This window comes from Ptychodera flava, chromosome 11, assembly GCF_041260155.1.
Source record: "Ptychodera flava strain L36383 chromosome 11, AS_Pfla_20210202, whole genome shotgun sequence".
Taxonomy (NCBI): domain Eukaryota; kingdom Metazoa; phylum Hemichordata; class Enteropneusta; family Ptychoderidae; genus Ptychodera; species Ptychodera flava.
The window spans coordinates 11,773,705-11,788,762 of record NC_091938.1 but is presented as its reverse complement, the minus strand read 5'-3'; the positions used below and the strand labels follow the sequence as shown (position 1 = coordinate 11,788,762).

The window sequence follows — 15,058 nt, the reverse complement described above, 5'->3', positions numbered from 1 at the left end:
GGTTTGTTTCTCGTAGGTCTCTCACAAAAATGATGATGTGGCTGCGCGTTTTTCACATTTTATTTTTAGGGGTTTGTAGGTCGGAAGATTTAACAGCCACAAGGAAAAATACACTAGGAAAGTTCACATGCCATGGTAACTCAGAGAATCTGCATGACGGCGATAACTTTACTGTTCAGAACTGTACAAAGTAAGTATAAGATTACAGACAATAAATGTTACATTTTCTTTGTTCGTAATAAATTGTTATATGTAAATATAAGGTTTACAAGTGAAAATAGAAAAGCTGACACTACTTGTCTAGATCAACATGAGCGAGGACGAGAAACGTTCATTTTGCCCTTTCTGGCTGTAACACCGTTTGTCATAGACAGAAAGATCCATCGCTCGAGGGCGCTCTCTACGCTCCTCCTCTTAGCGCCCTCAAGCGACGGATCTTTGTCTAAGTTTGTCATAAACAAAACTAAATGTATGACGCTTTCATTACTTCGTTCACTACTGTCAACAAAAATCAAACGTTTACAAGTACCCTCGCTTTTCTTGCAGCAGTCTTTGAATGTAGGGGAAAGGCGATACGATTTTTGGTAAAGTCTAAAAAATGGCAAAATAATGTATGCTAACAGCTTACACTGACTATGAGATAAGTGGCGAGGACAGGTTACCCGAAGCAATTTCCACGCGACAGTATGTTCAACAGTATGACCACCCTTGTGGGTTTGCGCTGGCTTAACCGAAAAACAAAGACTGATGCGTTGACCGTTGATTGATTGCTGACGTGGAAAGAGAACTTGGTAACTGTTGGTAGGTATGTTGTTAGATATGTTCGTCACTTTAAAATCTACGACATTGTCAAAATCTACCTGTGACTAAGTATGTTCACAATCCTCGAGAATTCCCGTCGAGTAAGTTTCGAAAGGATGGTCTGCCGTGATACTGGTGACAAAACAATAGTGGAACACAAATAGAATGAACGATATTTAGGTTTTGCCTGGAATTTGAAATATTTCGACTACGAATGAGCACGATTCAGTTGCACCTGGAAATGTGAATAATTACAATAATCCAATCATTTATCGCGTCTGTATACCAATTAACTGTGATTGTTTAGCGAATTTCCATTGTTCGTACTAAAAAGAGTTAGGTGATCTCTGCAACACGTATGCGTCCTTATCAAGAAATTCAGCTTTGCAAAATGTCGTTCCTCGAACGTTTTGAATTGGCTTTCATATTCCACTGTTAACTGGCAACATCAAACTCAGCTACGGTGTTCAAAGAAAAAAACAACGATTATTTCCATTGTATAGGTATAAATTTATTTCACAAATATTTGATCAAGAACATGTAACCAGTGTAAACGATTGCCTTGTTGTAAGTTCTTGGTGAATTTTATGAATTCATAAACATAAAAATCCAAAAAGAAAGAATAGAAAATATCTGTAATGAATACAATTCACAAAAAGGGCTAAATACTTTGCAGATAACTATCGACTACAGACAAAAATTTTTGATGAATATACTCTGAGCTTTGAAATCACTACTTTATATCTACCCTACCATTATAAAACCAGTTGAAAATGAAAGTGAGATTTGAAAGTTGTAGTCAATGCATTGTGTATTCCCTAGATGTCTCTGAGACTATGATTAAGTCATGAAGTAACCATGCTTAAAATCAAAACACAATTAACAAAATTCAAACTTACAATTGGATATAACTGTCGTACCATCATATGGAAGAAGTGGAGAACATTTGAATGAAGAAACAAAAGGAAAAACAGACTTACAGAAATCAAAGAATATAATAGTTCGGATAATTAAATGTTACACATACAACCTGAGAGCTTCAAATTGAAAAAGGCAACTGTTTCACACATTACAACTTTATTTCTATTGTTTGTCTACGTGATAGTAAAACCAAGGTTTGTTATAGTGTCGTATATACAAGTACATTTCATACAAAATCTACGCGACGTTACAAACAAAGTGATAGATTTATGAACTAATATTAAACCAGCGGACGAGCCGCTTGAACGCGTGCTGATATTGGTAACACTAGTACTACAGCGTGTTAAAGTACGACTGACAATATTAATAATTTTGTAAGAACATAAAATGTCGATGATACCATTGTCTGTGATCCTCCACAAATTTAAAAAATACAGGTACGTCACGTCGCTTTGTACCCTACATCTAGCATCTATTATAATGCTTATTATTTACTCTCTTCTTCGTAGCTATGCAAAGATGATGTGCACAAAATCTCCCTACTAATTCACTCATAATGTTTTACCCTCGTTCCTTAATTGGTGACAAAAAGTACAAACGTAGAAAAAGCTTACAATTAGATATTTATCAAATACAAATCGTAAAAATCTATGGAATCGACTTAAAGTACAACTGTTTACAAGAATTGGTGTGCTCTCTACTATAACAGCGTAATTGATTAGTTTTGTAATTGAATTGAATCGAAAGTCTACTACCGGTACTACAGTTCATACGCTACATATTTTGTACGAAAACACAGACATAAATATATATATATATATATATATATATATATATATATATATATATATATATATTTCGTATTTTACATTCACTCTCTTGGTTTCACTTAAAATATACTTTCTTGGTTAATGAATGATCTTCGTGAGGGATTTGGTCAACTTCTTGTCCATTGTCCAACTTAATGGGCTTTTCAAACACAATATCTCGTACCATTGTGAGCATGTCTAAAAGATGCTCCTCGCTTGAATACTTTTTCAAAGTTTCAGTAAGAGTTTGAATGTACACACTTCCTTCTTTCGGATTCCGGTAGCAAATGGCGTTCGGTTGGGAAGCATATGCGAAGAGAAAGTCTGTTTGATCGGCTATTTTCATCCTAAGCGCTCTGTGGCTTTCACTTTCCATATTGGGTGCAGAGGAGTCTTTACGATATATCGTTGGGTGTTCTATGTCCCCTCTGCACGCTTGAATGAAGAACATTTTGGGTTTTCTCTCCAGGGAGGGACACTCAACGCCGACGAACATATCACGGACGTCTTCCATCTTCACAGTCTTGTTGTCACTTGTACAGACTCCGTTCTCATTTCCATGAGACATAAAGAAACAAACGAAGGAGTCATACTCTTTATGGCTGTAATCACGATAGTACTTCAGTTGAGACATAAAATCGTCATACTTCAGGTCCCAATGGACCTTCACTTTGTACTTGAGGTAATTGGAAAACACATCCTTTACACATTCTGTAAGTATAAGGTAGATGTCATTGAGTCGTAGCTTCTATGTTACTTGGCGTTTTGATCGACTAAGGTTTATATGTATAGTCCGAATGTGTGTATTTATTAAAGTTATGCGTCTATCAAGTGCATCATATTGCAAGTATTGTCTGTGTTGTCTTCTTGCTTTGGCTCGATCAATAGCAATTACATCTCTCACACGCTGGCTGAACGTAAGTTCAACGTGTTGCAAAGAACAAGAATTGTCACAGACTTAATTTTTTTGGCTTTTTAATATTGTTTTGTGGTTTCGAAATCTGTATAAAGGTCAGTGAATGATACGACTGAAGCGTCAAAGTCTGTGTAAAGGTTAATGAGCGTGACGAATTTTCCTTCGCATAGGGTAAAACTTCGTTGTCAGGTACATTGAATGTATTTGCGTTATTGATACCTAATTACCAAGGTTATAAAAATAATTTTGCGTCAGTGACATCAAATGTTCAAGCAAGTAGAAATTGAAACTGCGTCTTTAGTACATAAATCCCAGACTTGTGACTGTACTGGGATGATTACATAAGGTAGAAATGGTGTAACAGATGCAGATCATGTAAAATTTGATATGATCGATGCCGAATGAGAGGAAGTTTAGTAATGTATTTTCCAATGAAAGAATATATCAGTCACTTTTAGCCAATCAAGGAATACTAATTCATTAGTGATTGGAGAGTTAACTAAATTAATCTACATACGATGCTACAATTTCTTTTAAATAGAGAAGATCACCAACTATCTTCAGCTGGGCATCTCTGATGTGTAAACTTTACACTTCGGCAATAAATCACCATCTATTGATATTAAACAACTTTGTGAGTCTCCACACTGTCCAATTTCCGACGCACCTCTCAGCAGTGAATAACCTCCCCAGACCGACGAAATGAGACTTAACAGTATCGCAATTTTGAAAACTGCTCACTCCACATGATCAGCAGATTCAACAATATACCGAGCATTTTAAAGTTTTACTGGCCTTTTGGAGAAATATGATTGGCTCAGACTGTCGAAAGGCTAAACGGGGATCCTTGAAAGGTAAAAGACTATGAAAAAATCTTTATGATTTTTTTCTCTAGCTTGTGGATCTGAATTCTTATCAGCAACTCAGTATATCCGATATTAGTTGAGACAACCCTTATTAAGGTCTGTCGATCTATATTGGGCGGTTGTTAATATCTTGTTGTTGGGACGATTTATGGCAATTTTTCCCAATTTATATTAGTGTCAACAACATACCGACGTCTTTCTTAGCGCCACGTCTTGTCTTGTCTTCACTGCCAAAGTTCTCAAAGTTGAAAATGACGGCAAAGCCGTGCGGAGTACGGTCCATCGAGTAGTTAGGTGTGCGTTTGGATGAATCGAGTAAAAGATCTGTTCTCCAACTTGTATCCACGTTTGTCGCTTTTATGGGGATGTTTAACGGATCTTTCTTTATTGTAACGCGCGATCCAGCTAATGATTTTGGCAAGTTTTCGATATCAGTTCTTAGATCTGTCAGGCATTTCATTTCACCAATGAAATCGGGAAGTTTTAACTCCTTGTTTCCAGTTACGTCAAGCTGTTTTAGACGTTCTAACTCCGATATTGCAGCTATGTTTTCCACGTCATTCTTAGCGATATTCAGGAGTCTTAAACTTTCCAACTTTTTAAAACTTCCTTCCACCAACATAAAATCGAGTTTTCTACGAATTGTGCTTTTACTATCCTTTATTCTTATTGTGCTTATTTTATTGTTATTCAAACACAAAATTTCCAAACTTGTCAGCTGTTCTATCGTGGCAGGAAGACCTAATTTAGAATTGCTGCCTATAATCAATACCTTTAAATTTACAAGTTGGTCGAATTTTTCTGGCAGGGACGATAGATTGCAAGACTCTGCTCTAAAATCTTCTAATTCGACTAGCTTGCACATTTCAGCCGGAAGAACCTCACATAAAGAATTGTGAGAGATATCGAATATCTTTAGTGATGTCAGTCCCCCTATTTCCTTCGGAACGCGACTGATACGATTATGCGACAACGTCAGTTTTGTCAGTGATTGCAATTTACAAAGTTCCGCGGGGAATTCTTTCAACGCATTGAAATCTGCAATGAAAGTGCGTAGGTTCACAAACTTTGCAATCTCGGCTGAGATATTTGACAATTTATTGGAAGAAATATTGATTTCCGTAAGGCAGGAGACATTAAAGTCGCAAAGAATCGACGGAAATTCACGGAACCTGTTTCCACTCAGATTTACGTGACTTATATCGTACGAATCAAGTGAGGGTTGCAGGTTCTGTAACGAGCGGCGACTGAGATTCAATGAAAAGGGTCTCGTTTCGCCAATTGATGAAGTATTACTACAAGAGTGCTCAACGTTCTCGAAATTTTCATTGTCGTCGGTGTTTTCTGCCATTCTCGAAAATGATTAACTTTACTTCCTGTCAGAAAAAAAGGAAGAACAAAGTGAAAGAATGGTTGTAATTAATTAAGGTTCATTACAGTATTTATGTTGATATTTTATATCATGACAGCTTTTCCCCGCACAAATTTAGCCGTGGTGACTATGGCCTATTTGGTCGAAATCGGCCATTCCCACCACGTCTATTAAAATTCATGAGTTTACTTTTCTTGTTTACGCACACATTTATATGCATTGGGAATCTGGGGAATGGCTGTCAAATAAGGCTGACAACCCCCCCCCCCCCCCCCATATGTGGGCAGTGAATTAAGACTACGCTTTGTCACGCGTGAGACAGTTACGATTCCGAATAAAGCAGGACAATTTTTTTTATTTCACAAATTTCCCTTCAAATACAACACTAATGTTCATCGAACAGGGAAAACTATGCAGACCTAGCAAAGCCGTTTGTAACGGCATTCAAAACACAGTGAGCAGGTAATAACTAAGTACACAAAGCTTGCCGTTCAGTACGATGGAGGTACTGTCTTAGACTTGGTTCAAGTCTGTGATTTGTGAATGTTTGAGTGGAGTGAACGCAATGATTTGTATTCTGCTTTCATGTTAAACGCGCGATGAGTGGGGTGAACGCGATGAGTGGAGTGAACGCTATACAGCGGAGTTTCACCCGGAATCACAGACTCGGTGAATCCGGCAGAAACTAACTCACTACTGCGCAGACTCAAACGTGACGCATTCAATCGCTGGGAAAACCTGGCGTGAGCTGCCAAATTCCGGATAGGTTTGTACGAAATAGGAGAGACACAAGAGAAACTATTATAAATGATTTTATTGTTTTAAAATTCACCGACTTGAACCAAGTCTAGTACTGTCTCCGCTCCTGGCTCAATGATCGTAGCGAGCGACAAAACATGGAGGTAGAAGATAACCTTTACTACCTCCATGGACTAACGTATACGTGTGACCGAAAATAACACCACAGAGGTTACTTCTTGCATTTAATTAAAGTAATTTTCTGTCATCGGAATGTCAACCAATGTGCGATGGTCAGTTGTTTAATTACCCTTACGGCGGGTATACGAGTCAAGAGTGCTCGGCTATGACTAAGCCGTAGCCGTATTATACACGGCCCTGCCAGGCAGAGTGGACCAGCGCGTGTAGGCGCCGAAGTACAGTAGTCAAGACCCTTTTTTATTGTACATGTAGACTTTGGTTCTGGCAAACCACCTAAGTCTATGTACAGTGATTTGTGTTCGTCCACTATGTTTCCCTCACTTGTCGTGAAGAGTAACGCAGTGAACACAACATGTTCACAGCTCCACTCAGTATCGTACCTATGGTGCACCAGCCATGTTGACAATAGCCCACGGTTACTGGAAAACACCGAGAGTAACCTAACCTGACCTTCCCTATGTAAACGTCTTTATTTTTCTGAAGTACATGGCAATGTTGCTTTCCACTACCCAATCGTTTAATAGGGTGATCAAGAGGACCAGAACAGCCAATATTAACCAATGAGTTTCAACAATCTGGAAAAAGGTGCCAAAAGCGTGCGATAGGTATATTGACGAGATAAACATTGAGAAGAGTAGGATTAAGATATGTGTGGCTGGTCCAACCTGTTCAGTTTCTGTGTGGGGAAAAGTTGGAATGATTACAAAAATGTGCTTGCTCGTCGAAACAGATATTGACCTCGCAATCTCATGGTGAGACTTTTAGGCCGTGGGCTAGAGGGGGTCTACGTGCACCCCCCCCCCCCCACAGGATAACAAACCTGTATTTTTCAGAAGCCTTGGGATCCCTAGAATACGAAATGGAATTTTAACAGAAAAAATATAGGGATGGAATAGCTGTTATGGTCATGTTTTGAAGGGTACCGCAAAATCACGATTTTCCAAGCCAAATGCATTTTCGTCAAATCTGTCCTCTTGTAAGTCATGTGCTGAGCTCATTTTTTAACATAACCTCACTTGTTTGGTATCATTAGAAAGGGAATTTATTCCTCTTTAAGATGACATATTGTACTATGCAATATCTTCTACAGTTTTTGTCAAATATAACCAAAACTTACCCCTTACCCCAAAATTTAACATTGCAAATTACAGTAAATCTCAAATTCTACCAATTTTTTAGCTAGGCATAATAAAAAATGCAATGCTTAGTCTGAAATCTGTTTTATTTGATACAGGGACATGTCAGAAATATGAAATAGACTTTTAACAGAAAAATATTGGGAATCTACAGCTGTAACAGTCATATTTTGAAGGGTACCGCAAAATAACAGGGTTGCAGATTTGCATGCATTTTTGTTAAAACTGTCTTCCTATAAGTTATCTGCTGAGCTTGTTTTTCAATATAACCTGGTTTGTTAGGTATCATTAGAAAGATAATTCACTAATCTTTAGAATGACATATTGTAACATGCAATATCTTCTATACTTTTCATGATATGTAACCAAAACTTACCCCTTACCCCAAAGTTTACATTGAAAATTTCTGTCATAGCTAAAACCAAATTCTACAATTTTTTTAGCTTGACACAAAAACTCTGGCCCTTTTTGCTATTAAATCTGTTTTATTTGGTATAGGGACATGTCAGAAATATGAAATAGACTTTTAACAGAAAAAATATTGGGAATCTACAGCTGTAACAGTCATATTTTGAAGGGTACCGCAAAATAACAGTGTTGCAGATTTGCATGCATTTTTGTTAAATTTTTCTTCTTATAAGTTATCTACTGGGCTTGTTTTTTAATATAACCTGGCTTGTTAGGTATCATTAGAAAGATAATTCACTAATCTTTAGAATGATATATTGTAACATGCAATATCTTCTATACTTTTCATGATATGTAACCAAAACCTACCCCTTACCCCAAAGTTTACATTGAAAATTTCTGTCATAGCTAAAACCAAATTCTACAATTTTTTAGCTTGACACAAAAACTCTGGCCCTTTTTGCTATTAAATCTGTTTTATTTGGTACAGGGACATGTCAGAAATATGAAATAGACTTTTAACAGAAAAAATATTGGGAATCTACAGCTGTAACAGTCATATTTTGAAGGGTACCGCAAAATCACAGTGTTGCAGATTTGCATGCATTTTTGTTAAAACTGTCTTCCTGTAAGTTATCTGCTGAGCTTGTTTTTGAATATAACCTGGCTTGTTAGGTATCATTAGAAAGATAATTCACTAATCTTCAGAATGACATATTGTAACATGCAATATCTTCTATAGTTTTCATGATATATAACCAAAACTTACCTCTTACCCCAAAGTTTACATTGAAAATTTCTGTCATAGCTAAAACCAAATTCTACAATTTTTTTAGTTTGACACAAAAAGTCTGGCCCTTTTTGCTATAAAATCTATTTTATTTGGTACAGGGACATGTCAGAAATATGAATAGACTTTTAACAGAAGAAATATTGAGAATCTACAGCTGTAACAGTCATATTTTGAAGGGTACTGCAAAATCACAGTATTGCAGATTTGCATGCATTTTTGTTAAATTTTTCTACTTATACGTTATCTACTGAGCTTGTTTTTTAATATAACCTGATTTGTTAGGTATCATTAGAAAGATAATTCACTAATCTTCAGAATGACATATTGTAACATGCAATATCCTCTATAGTTTTCATGATATATAACCAAAACCTACCCCTTACCCCAAAGTTTACATTGAAAATTTCAGTCATAGCTAAAACCAAATTCTACAAATTTTTTAGCTAGAAACAAAATCTCTGGCCGTTTTTGCTATTAAATCTGTTTTATTTGGTACAGGGACATGTCAGAAATATGAAATAGACTTTTAACAGAAAAAATATTAGGACTCTACTACTGTAGCGGTCATATTTTGAAGGGTACCGCAAAATATCAGTGTTGCAGATTTGCATGCATTTTTGTTAAATATTTCTTCTTATAAGTTATCTGCTGAGCTTGTTTTTGAATATAACCTGGCTTGTTAGGTATCATTAGAAAGATAATTCACTAATCTTTAAAATGACATATTGTAACATGTAATATTTTGCATAGTTTTCATGAAATATGACCAAAACCTACCCCTTACCCCAAAGTTTACATTGAAAATTGCAGTAATAGCTAAAATCAAATTCTACCATTTTCTTTACCTAGACATATAAAATCAGGCATTTATTTGTATGAAATCTATTTCATTCGGTAATGGGTCATGTCAAAAATATAAAATAGACTTTTAACAGAAAAAAGATTGGAATTCTGTAGTTGTAACAGTCAGATTTTGAAGGTACAGCAAAATCTCAGTATTCCTGACTTGCGTGCATTTTTGTTGAATCTATCGTCTTGTAAGTCATCTGCTGAGCTTCTTATAGAATATAATGTAAGTTGTTTGGTATCATTAATAAGATTATTTACTAGTCTTTAAAAAGACATATTGTAACATGCAATATCTTGTGCAGATTTTTATGAAATATGACCAAAACTTACCCCATACCCCAGAATTTACATCGAAAACTACTGTCATAGCTAATATCAAATTCAAGCAATTTTTTTACGCAGACATAAAAATTTAGGCAATTTTTTGTATGAAATCTGTTTAATTTTGTACTTGGCCATATCAGAAATATGAAATGAACTTTTAACAGTAAAAGTATCAGGATTCTATAGCTGTAACAGCTGTATTTTTAAGGGTACAGCAAAATCTCAGTATTCCTGATTCGTATGCGTTTTTTGTTAAATCTGTCATCTTATAAGTAGTCTACTGAGCTTGTTATTGATTATAACCGGGTTTGTTTAGTATCATTGGAAAGGTAATTAACTGGTATTTACAATGAAATATTGTAACAGGCAATATCTTGTATAGTTTTCATGGAATATGACCAAAACGTACCCCATACCCCAAGGTTTATATTGGAAGTACTGTCATAGATAACGTGATCAATTTCCGTGAATTTTTAGCTAGACATGATAAAAATAGCTCTGTTTTGGTATTCAATCTGTTATATATGGTACTGGGTCATGTCAGAAATGTGAAATAGACTTTTAACAGAAAAAATATTTTGACTGTATAGTTGTATCAGCCATATTTTGAAGAGAAATGCAAAATCGCAGTACCGCAAACTGGCACCTTTTTTGTTAAATTCTTCTTCTTGTAAGTCATCTGCTGAACTTATTTTGTGACACAACCTGGCTTGTGAGGTATCATTAGTAGGGCAATTTATTCTTCTTTAAGATGACATATTATAATATACAATGTCATTCATAGTTTTCCTGGAATATGGTCAAACTTTACCCCATACCCAAAAAGTTCAAATCGCAAATTACGGCTTATCTTAAATTCTACCATTTTTTGCTGCACATAATACAAAAGGCAATTCTTATTTAAAATCTGATTTATTTGTTACAAAAGTATGTTACAAGTATAAAGTTACCTTTTAACGGGAAGATGATACAATTTAGTTGCCACTTGGATCATTTTTGGAGGGGGAACCCAAATATTGCAAATGTATGTGTTTCGGCAAATTTGCCCTGATACCTGGGTACCCTTCCAAATATGATCCAAAAGGCTACAAAATCATATTATGTTCCTGTTAAAAGTTAATTTCATATTTGTAACATACTTTTCTAACAAAACACAGATTTCGTAGATTGCATACAAGCATTGCCTTTTGTATTTAAAGTTAATAAATTGTAAAAAAAGGTCGAGTTTCAGATTTGCAGTAATTTGCTGTGTAAACCTTGGGGTATGGGGTAAGCTTTGGTCCTATTTCATGAAACCTAAACAAGACATTGCATATTACAATATGTCATTTTAAAGACTGGTAAATTACCTTTCTATTGATACCTAAGAAGCCAGGTTATGTCAAAAATCAAGCTCAGCAGATGACTTATAAGAAGACAGATTTAACAAAAAAGCAAGCGAGTTTTCAATACTGTGATTTTGCGAGACCCTTCAAAATATGACTGTTACAGCTGTAGATTCCCAATATTTTTTCTGTTAAAAGTCTATTTGATATTTCTCACATATCCCTGTACCAAATAAAACAGATTTAATAGCAAAAAGGGCCAGAGTTTTTGTGTCAAGCTAAAAAAATTGTAGAATTTGGTTTTAGCTATGACAGAAATTTTCAATGTAAACTTTGGGGTAAGGGGTAAGTTTTGGTTATATATCATGAAAACTATAGAGGATATTGCATGTTACAATATGTCATTCTGAAGATTAGTAAATTATCTTTCTAATGATACCTACAAAGCCAGGTTATATTCAAAAACAAGTTCAGCAGATAACTCATAAGAAGAAAAATTTAACAAAAATGCATGCAAATCTGCAACACTGTTATTTTGCGAGACCCTTCAAAATATGACTGTTACAGCTGTAGATTTCTAATATTTTTTCTGTTAAAAGTCTATTTCATATTTCTGACATGTCCCTGTACCAAATAAAACAGATTTAATAGCAAAAAGGGCCAGAGTTTTTGTGTCAAGCTAAAAAATTGTAGAATTTGGTTTTAGCTATGACAGAAATTTTCAATGTAAACTTTGGGGTAAGGGGTAGGTTTTGGTTACATATCATGAAAACTATAGAAGATATTGCATGTTACAATACATCATTCTGAAGATTAGTGAATTATCTTTCTAATGATACCTAACAAGCCAGGTTATATTCAAAAACAAGCTCAGCAGTTAACTTATAAGAAGACAGATTTAACAAAATGCATGCAAATCTGCAACACCGTGATTTTGCGGTACCATTCAAAATATGACTGTTACAGCTGTAGATTCCCAATATTTTTTCTGTTAAAAGTCTATTTCATATTTCTGACATGTCCCTGTACCAAATAAAACAGATTTAATAGCAAAAAGGGCCAGAGTTTTTGTGTCAAGCTAAAAAATTGTAGAATTTGGTTTTAGCTATGACAGAAATTTTCAATGTAAACTTTGGGGTAAGGGGTAAGTTTTGGTTACATATCATGAAAAGTATAGAAGATATTGCATGTTACAATATGTCATTCTGAAGATTAGTAAATTATCTTTCTAATGATACCTAACAAGCCAGGTTATATTCAAAAACAAGCTCAGCAGATAACTTATAGGAAGACAGATTTAACAAAAATGCATGCAAATCTGCTACACTGAGATTTTGCGGTACCCTTCAAAATATGACTGTTACAGCTGTAGATTCCCAATATTTATTTTCTGTTAAAAGTCTATTTCATATTTTTTACATGCCCCTGTATCAAATAAAACAGATTTCAGACAAAACATTGCATAGCTTATTATGCCTAGCTAAAAAATTGGTAGAATTTAAGATTTACTGTAATTTGCAATGTTAAATTTTGGGATAAGGGGTAAAATTTGGTTATATTTGACAAAAACTGTAGAAGATATTGCATAGTGCAATATGTCATCTTAAAGACGAATAAATTCCCTTTCTAATGATACCAAACAAGTGAGGTTATGTTAAAAAATGAGCTCAGCACATGACTTACAAGAGGACAGATTTGACGAAAATGCATTTGGCTTGGAAAATCGTGATTTTGCGGTACCCTTCAAAACATGACCATAACAGCTATTCCATCCCTATATTTTTTCTGTTAAAATTCCATTTCGTATTCTAGGGATCCCAAGGCTTCTGAAAAATACAGGTTTGTTATCCTGTGGGGGGGGGGGTGCACGTAGACCCCCTCTAGCCCACGGACTATTTCTACCACGCCAATTCATTGTGGTGACGTCAAATTTTTTTCTCATGAACACGATCGACGATGTAGCTCTTTCGAGGTATATATCTATTCCCAAAAACTGTGTCTACTCACGGTCCCTCCATTGCGTTATTTCCGTCGTACGTATTTGCAATCGAGCCAAGTCTCGCGAGAGATTTGACGTCATTTAGTCTAGTGGTGTACAGCATGCATAAATAGCTCTCGCGAGAAGTGAAACTTACACACACGCAATCGAGCCCTCGCGATAAATTTGACGTCATTTTGTCTAGTGTACAGCGGGCATAGGAACGCTCGCTCGCGAGAATTGAAACTTTTGCTATACATAGCAGACATACGCATTTTAATTGAGGCAACAAGGTTCGGTGTTGCAGTTGATTTACATTGCGGTCTAGATGTTCTGTGTTGTGCATTTTAATCACGGTCTTCAACATTCCATGTTGCGGTCGATTTGCATCGCGGTCCTCGTGGTCCGGCATTCCCCGTTGTTCTTCAATTTAATTGCCGTCCCAACGACGCGTTCCGTGTTGCTGTCGATTTATATCATGGAGGACTCTAGCTCTACCTCCACGATTGTATCGCGATCTCAACGTTCCGTGTTGTTGTTCGTTTTAATGGTAGTCTGAACATTCAGTGTTGCTGTTCATGCTGTTGATTTGCATTGCGGTCCCAACCTTCTGTGTAGCGAGTAGCGAGGCAGGCTCAGCCGAGGGACCGTGGCCGATCGTACGAACCAGCAGAGACAAGCACATATGGTTCAAACACTCAACACTTGACGGGAACTTGAAAAAGTTTACAGTTGAGCCGTTCATGTTCTTGCCGCTGTCACAGCCACCAAAAGCACAACGTTCTCCCATAGTGAAGGAGGACATTGTCCTGATCATGTAAGCGGAAACTCTAGAAGTTACCCCCCGTAGGGAGCTTACGGAGGTGTGAATTACTTTTTCTTCCCGTTATGAGATACGGCGTCGGGGCAAAGTTCGGAAAGCCGAAAAAAGTCGACTGGAGAGGCTCGGGGGACACGCCCACATTGCATTTTTCTTTTGCCATATTTCATAATCACGCGCGCTAAACAAAAAAGAAATGAATGTAACTGTTTTATAGACCATCAACTGTATTTCTGTGATTTTGCAACATGGGCATTTCACCAGACCTTTAGGCTATGTCAGATATTCAATAGAAAATGACGTAAGTTTTCCTAAATCTTTAACAAAAGACCCGATGAGATGAGTCATTCTGAAAATAGTACTCATAAAATTGTTTCACTGCGCTAAATTTCAAGATAAACTGGCAAAAATATTTCATTCGATGCCAGACAGAACCCATGTAAAATGCTTATTCATCAAGTACCATTCTTGATGCTTTTGGAAAACACACTATATATTTATAAGAAAAAAATACATATGGTTTATTAAAGTAGCGGGGCCGTGCGATCAAGTGAACTGTGTTAAACGAGAAGTCAGTTGCGACGCATTTATCTACGCATGAAAGAAACCATAACTGTGACTCAAATTATAGTTTCCTCAGCTGAATTGTAGGAGACACGAACAGCTCATTTCGAACTTCTTACTGAAGATTATTTCACAGCATCAGCGTTAACCTTGCAAGCATAAATCGCAGTGTACACATGCAACAGTTGACAAGTGAATTTTACGACGGACTAAGCTTCGGTTGCTAAAATGCGAACT

General features: G+C 36.1%; 1 protein-coding gene across 2 annotated transcripts in view; it reads right to left on the bottom strand.

Annotated features, from left to right (window-relative positions):
• Positions 1 to 1,293: 1,293 nt before the first annotated feature.
• The window catches only part of LOC139143509 (caspase-3-like), a 103,261-nt gene continuing 89,496 nt past the window's right edge, over positions 1,294 to 15,058 (bottom strand). Inside the window, exons 2-3 of one of the 2 annotated variants that reach the window (XM_070713896.1) lie at positions 4,503 to 5,689; positions 1,294 to 3,242 (exon numbers count right to left, since the gene is read on the bottom strand). In XM_070713896.1, coding sequence (XP_070569997.1) covers positions 2,608 to 3,242; positions 4,503 to 5,664 — 1,797 coding nt within the window. In that variant the 5' untranslated portion in view covers positions 5,665 to 5,689 and the 3' untranslated portion in view covers positions 1,294 to 2,607. Of the gene's footprint in view, positions 3,243 to 4,502; positions 5,690 to 15,058 lie in introns of those variants that run through there. The other variant, XM_070713895.1, reaches the window with a different exon arrangement.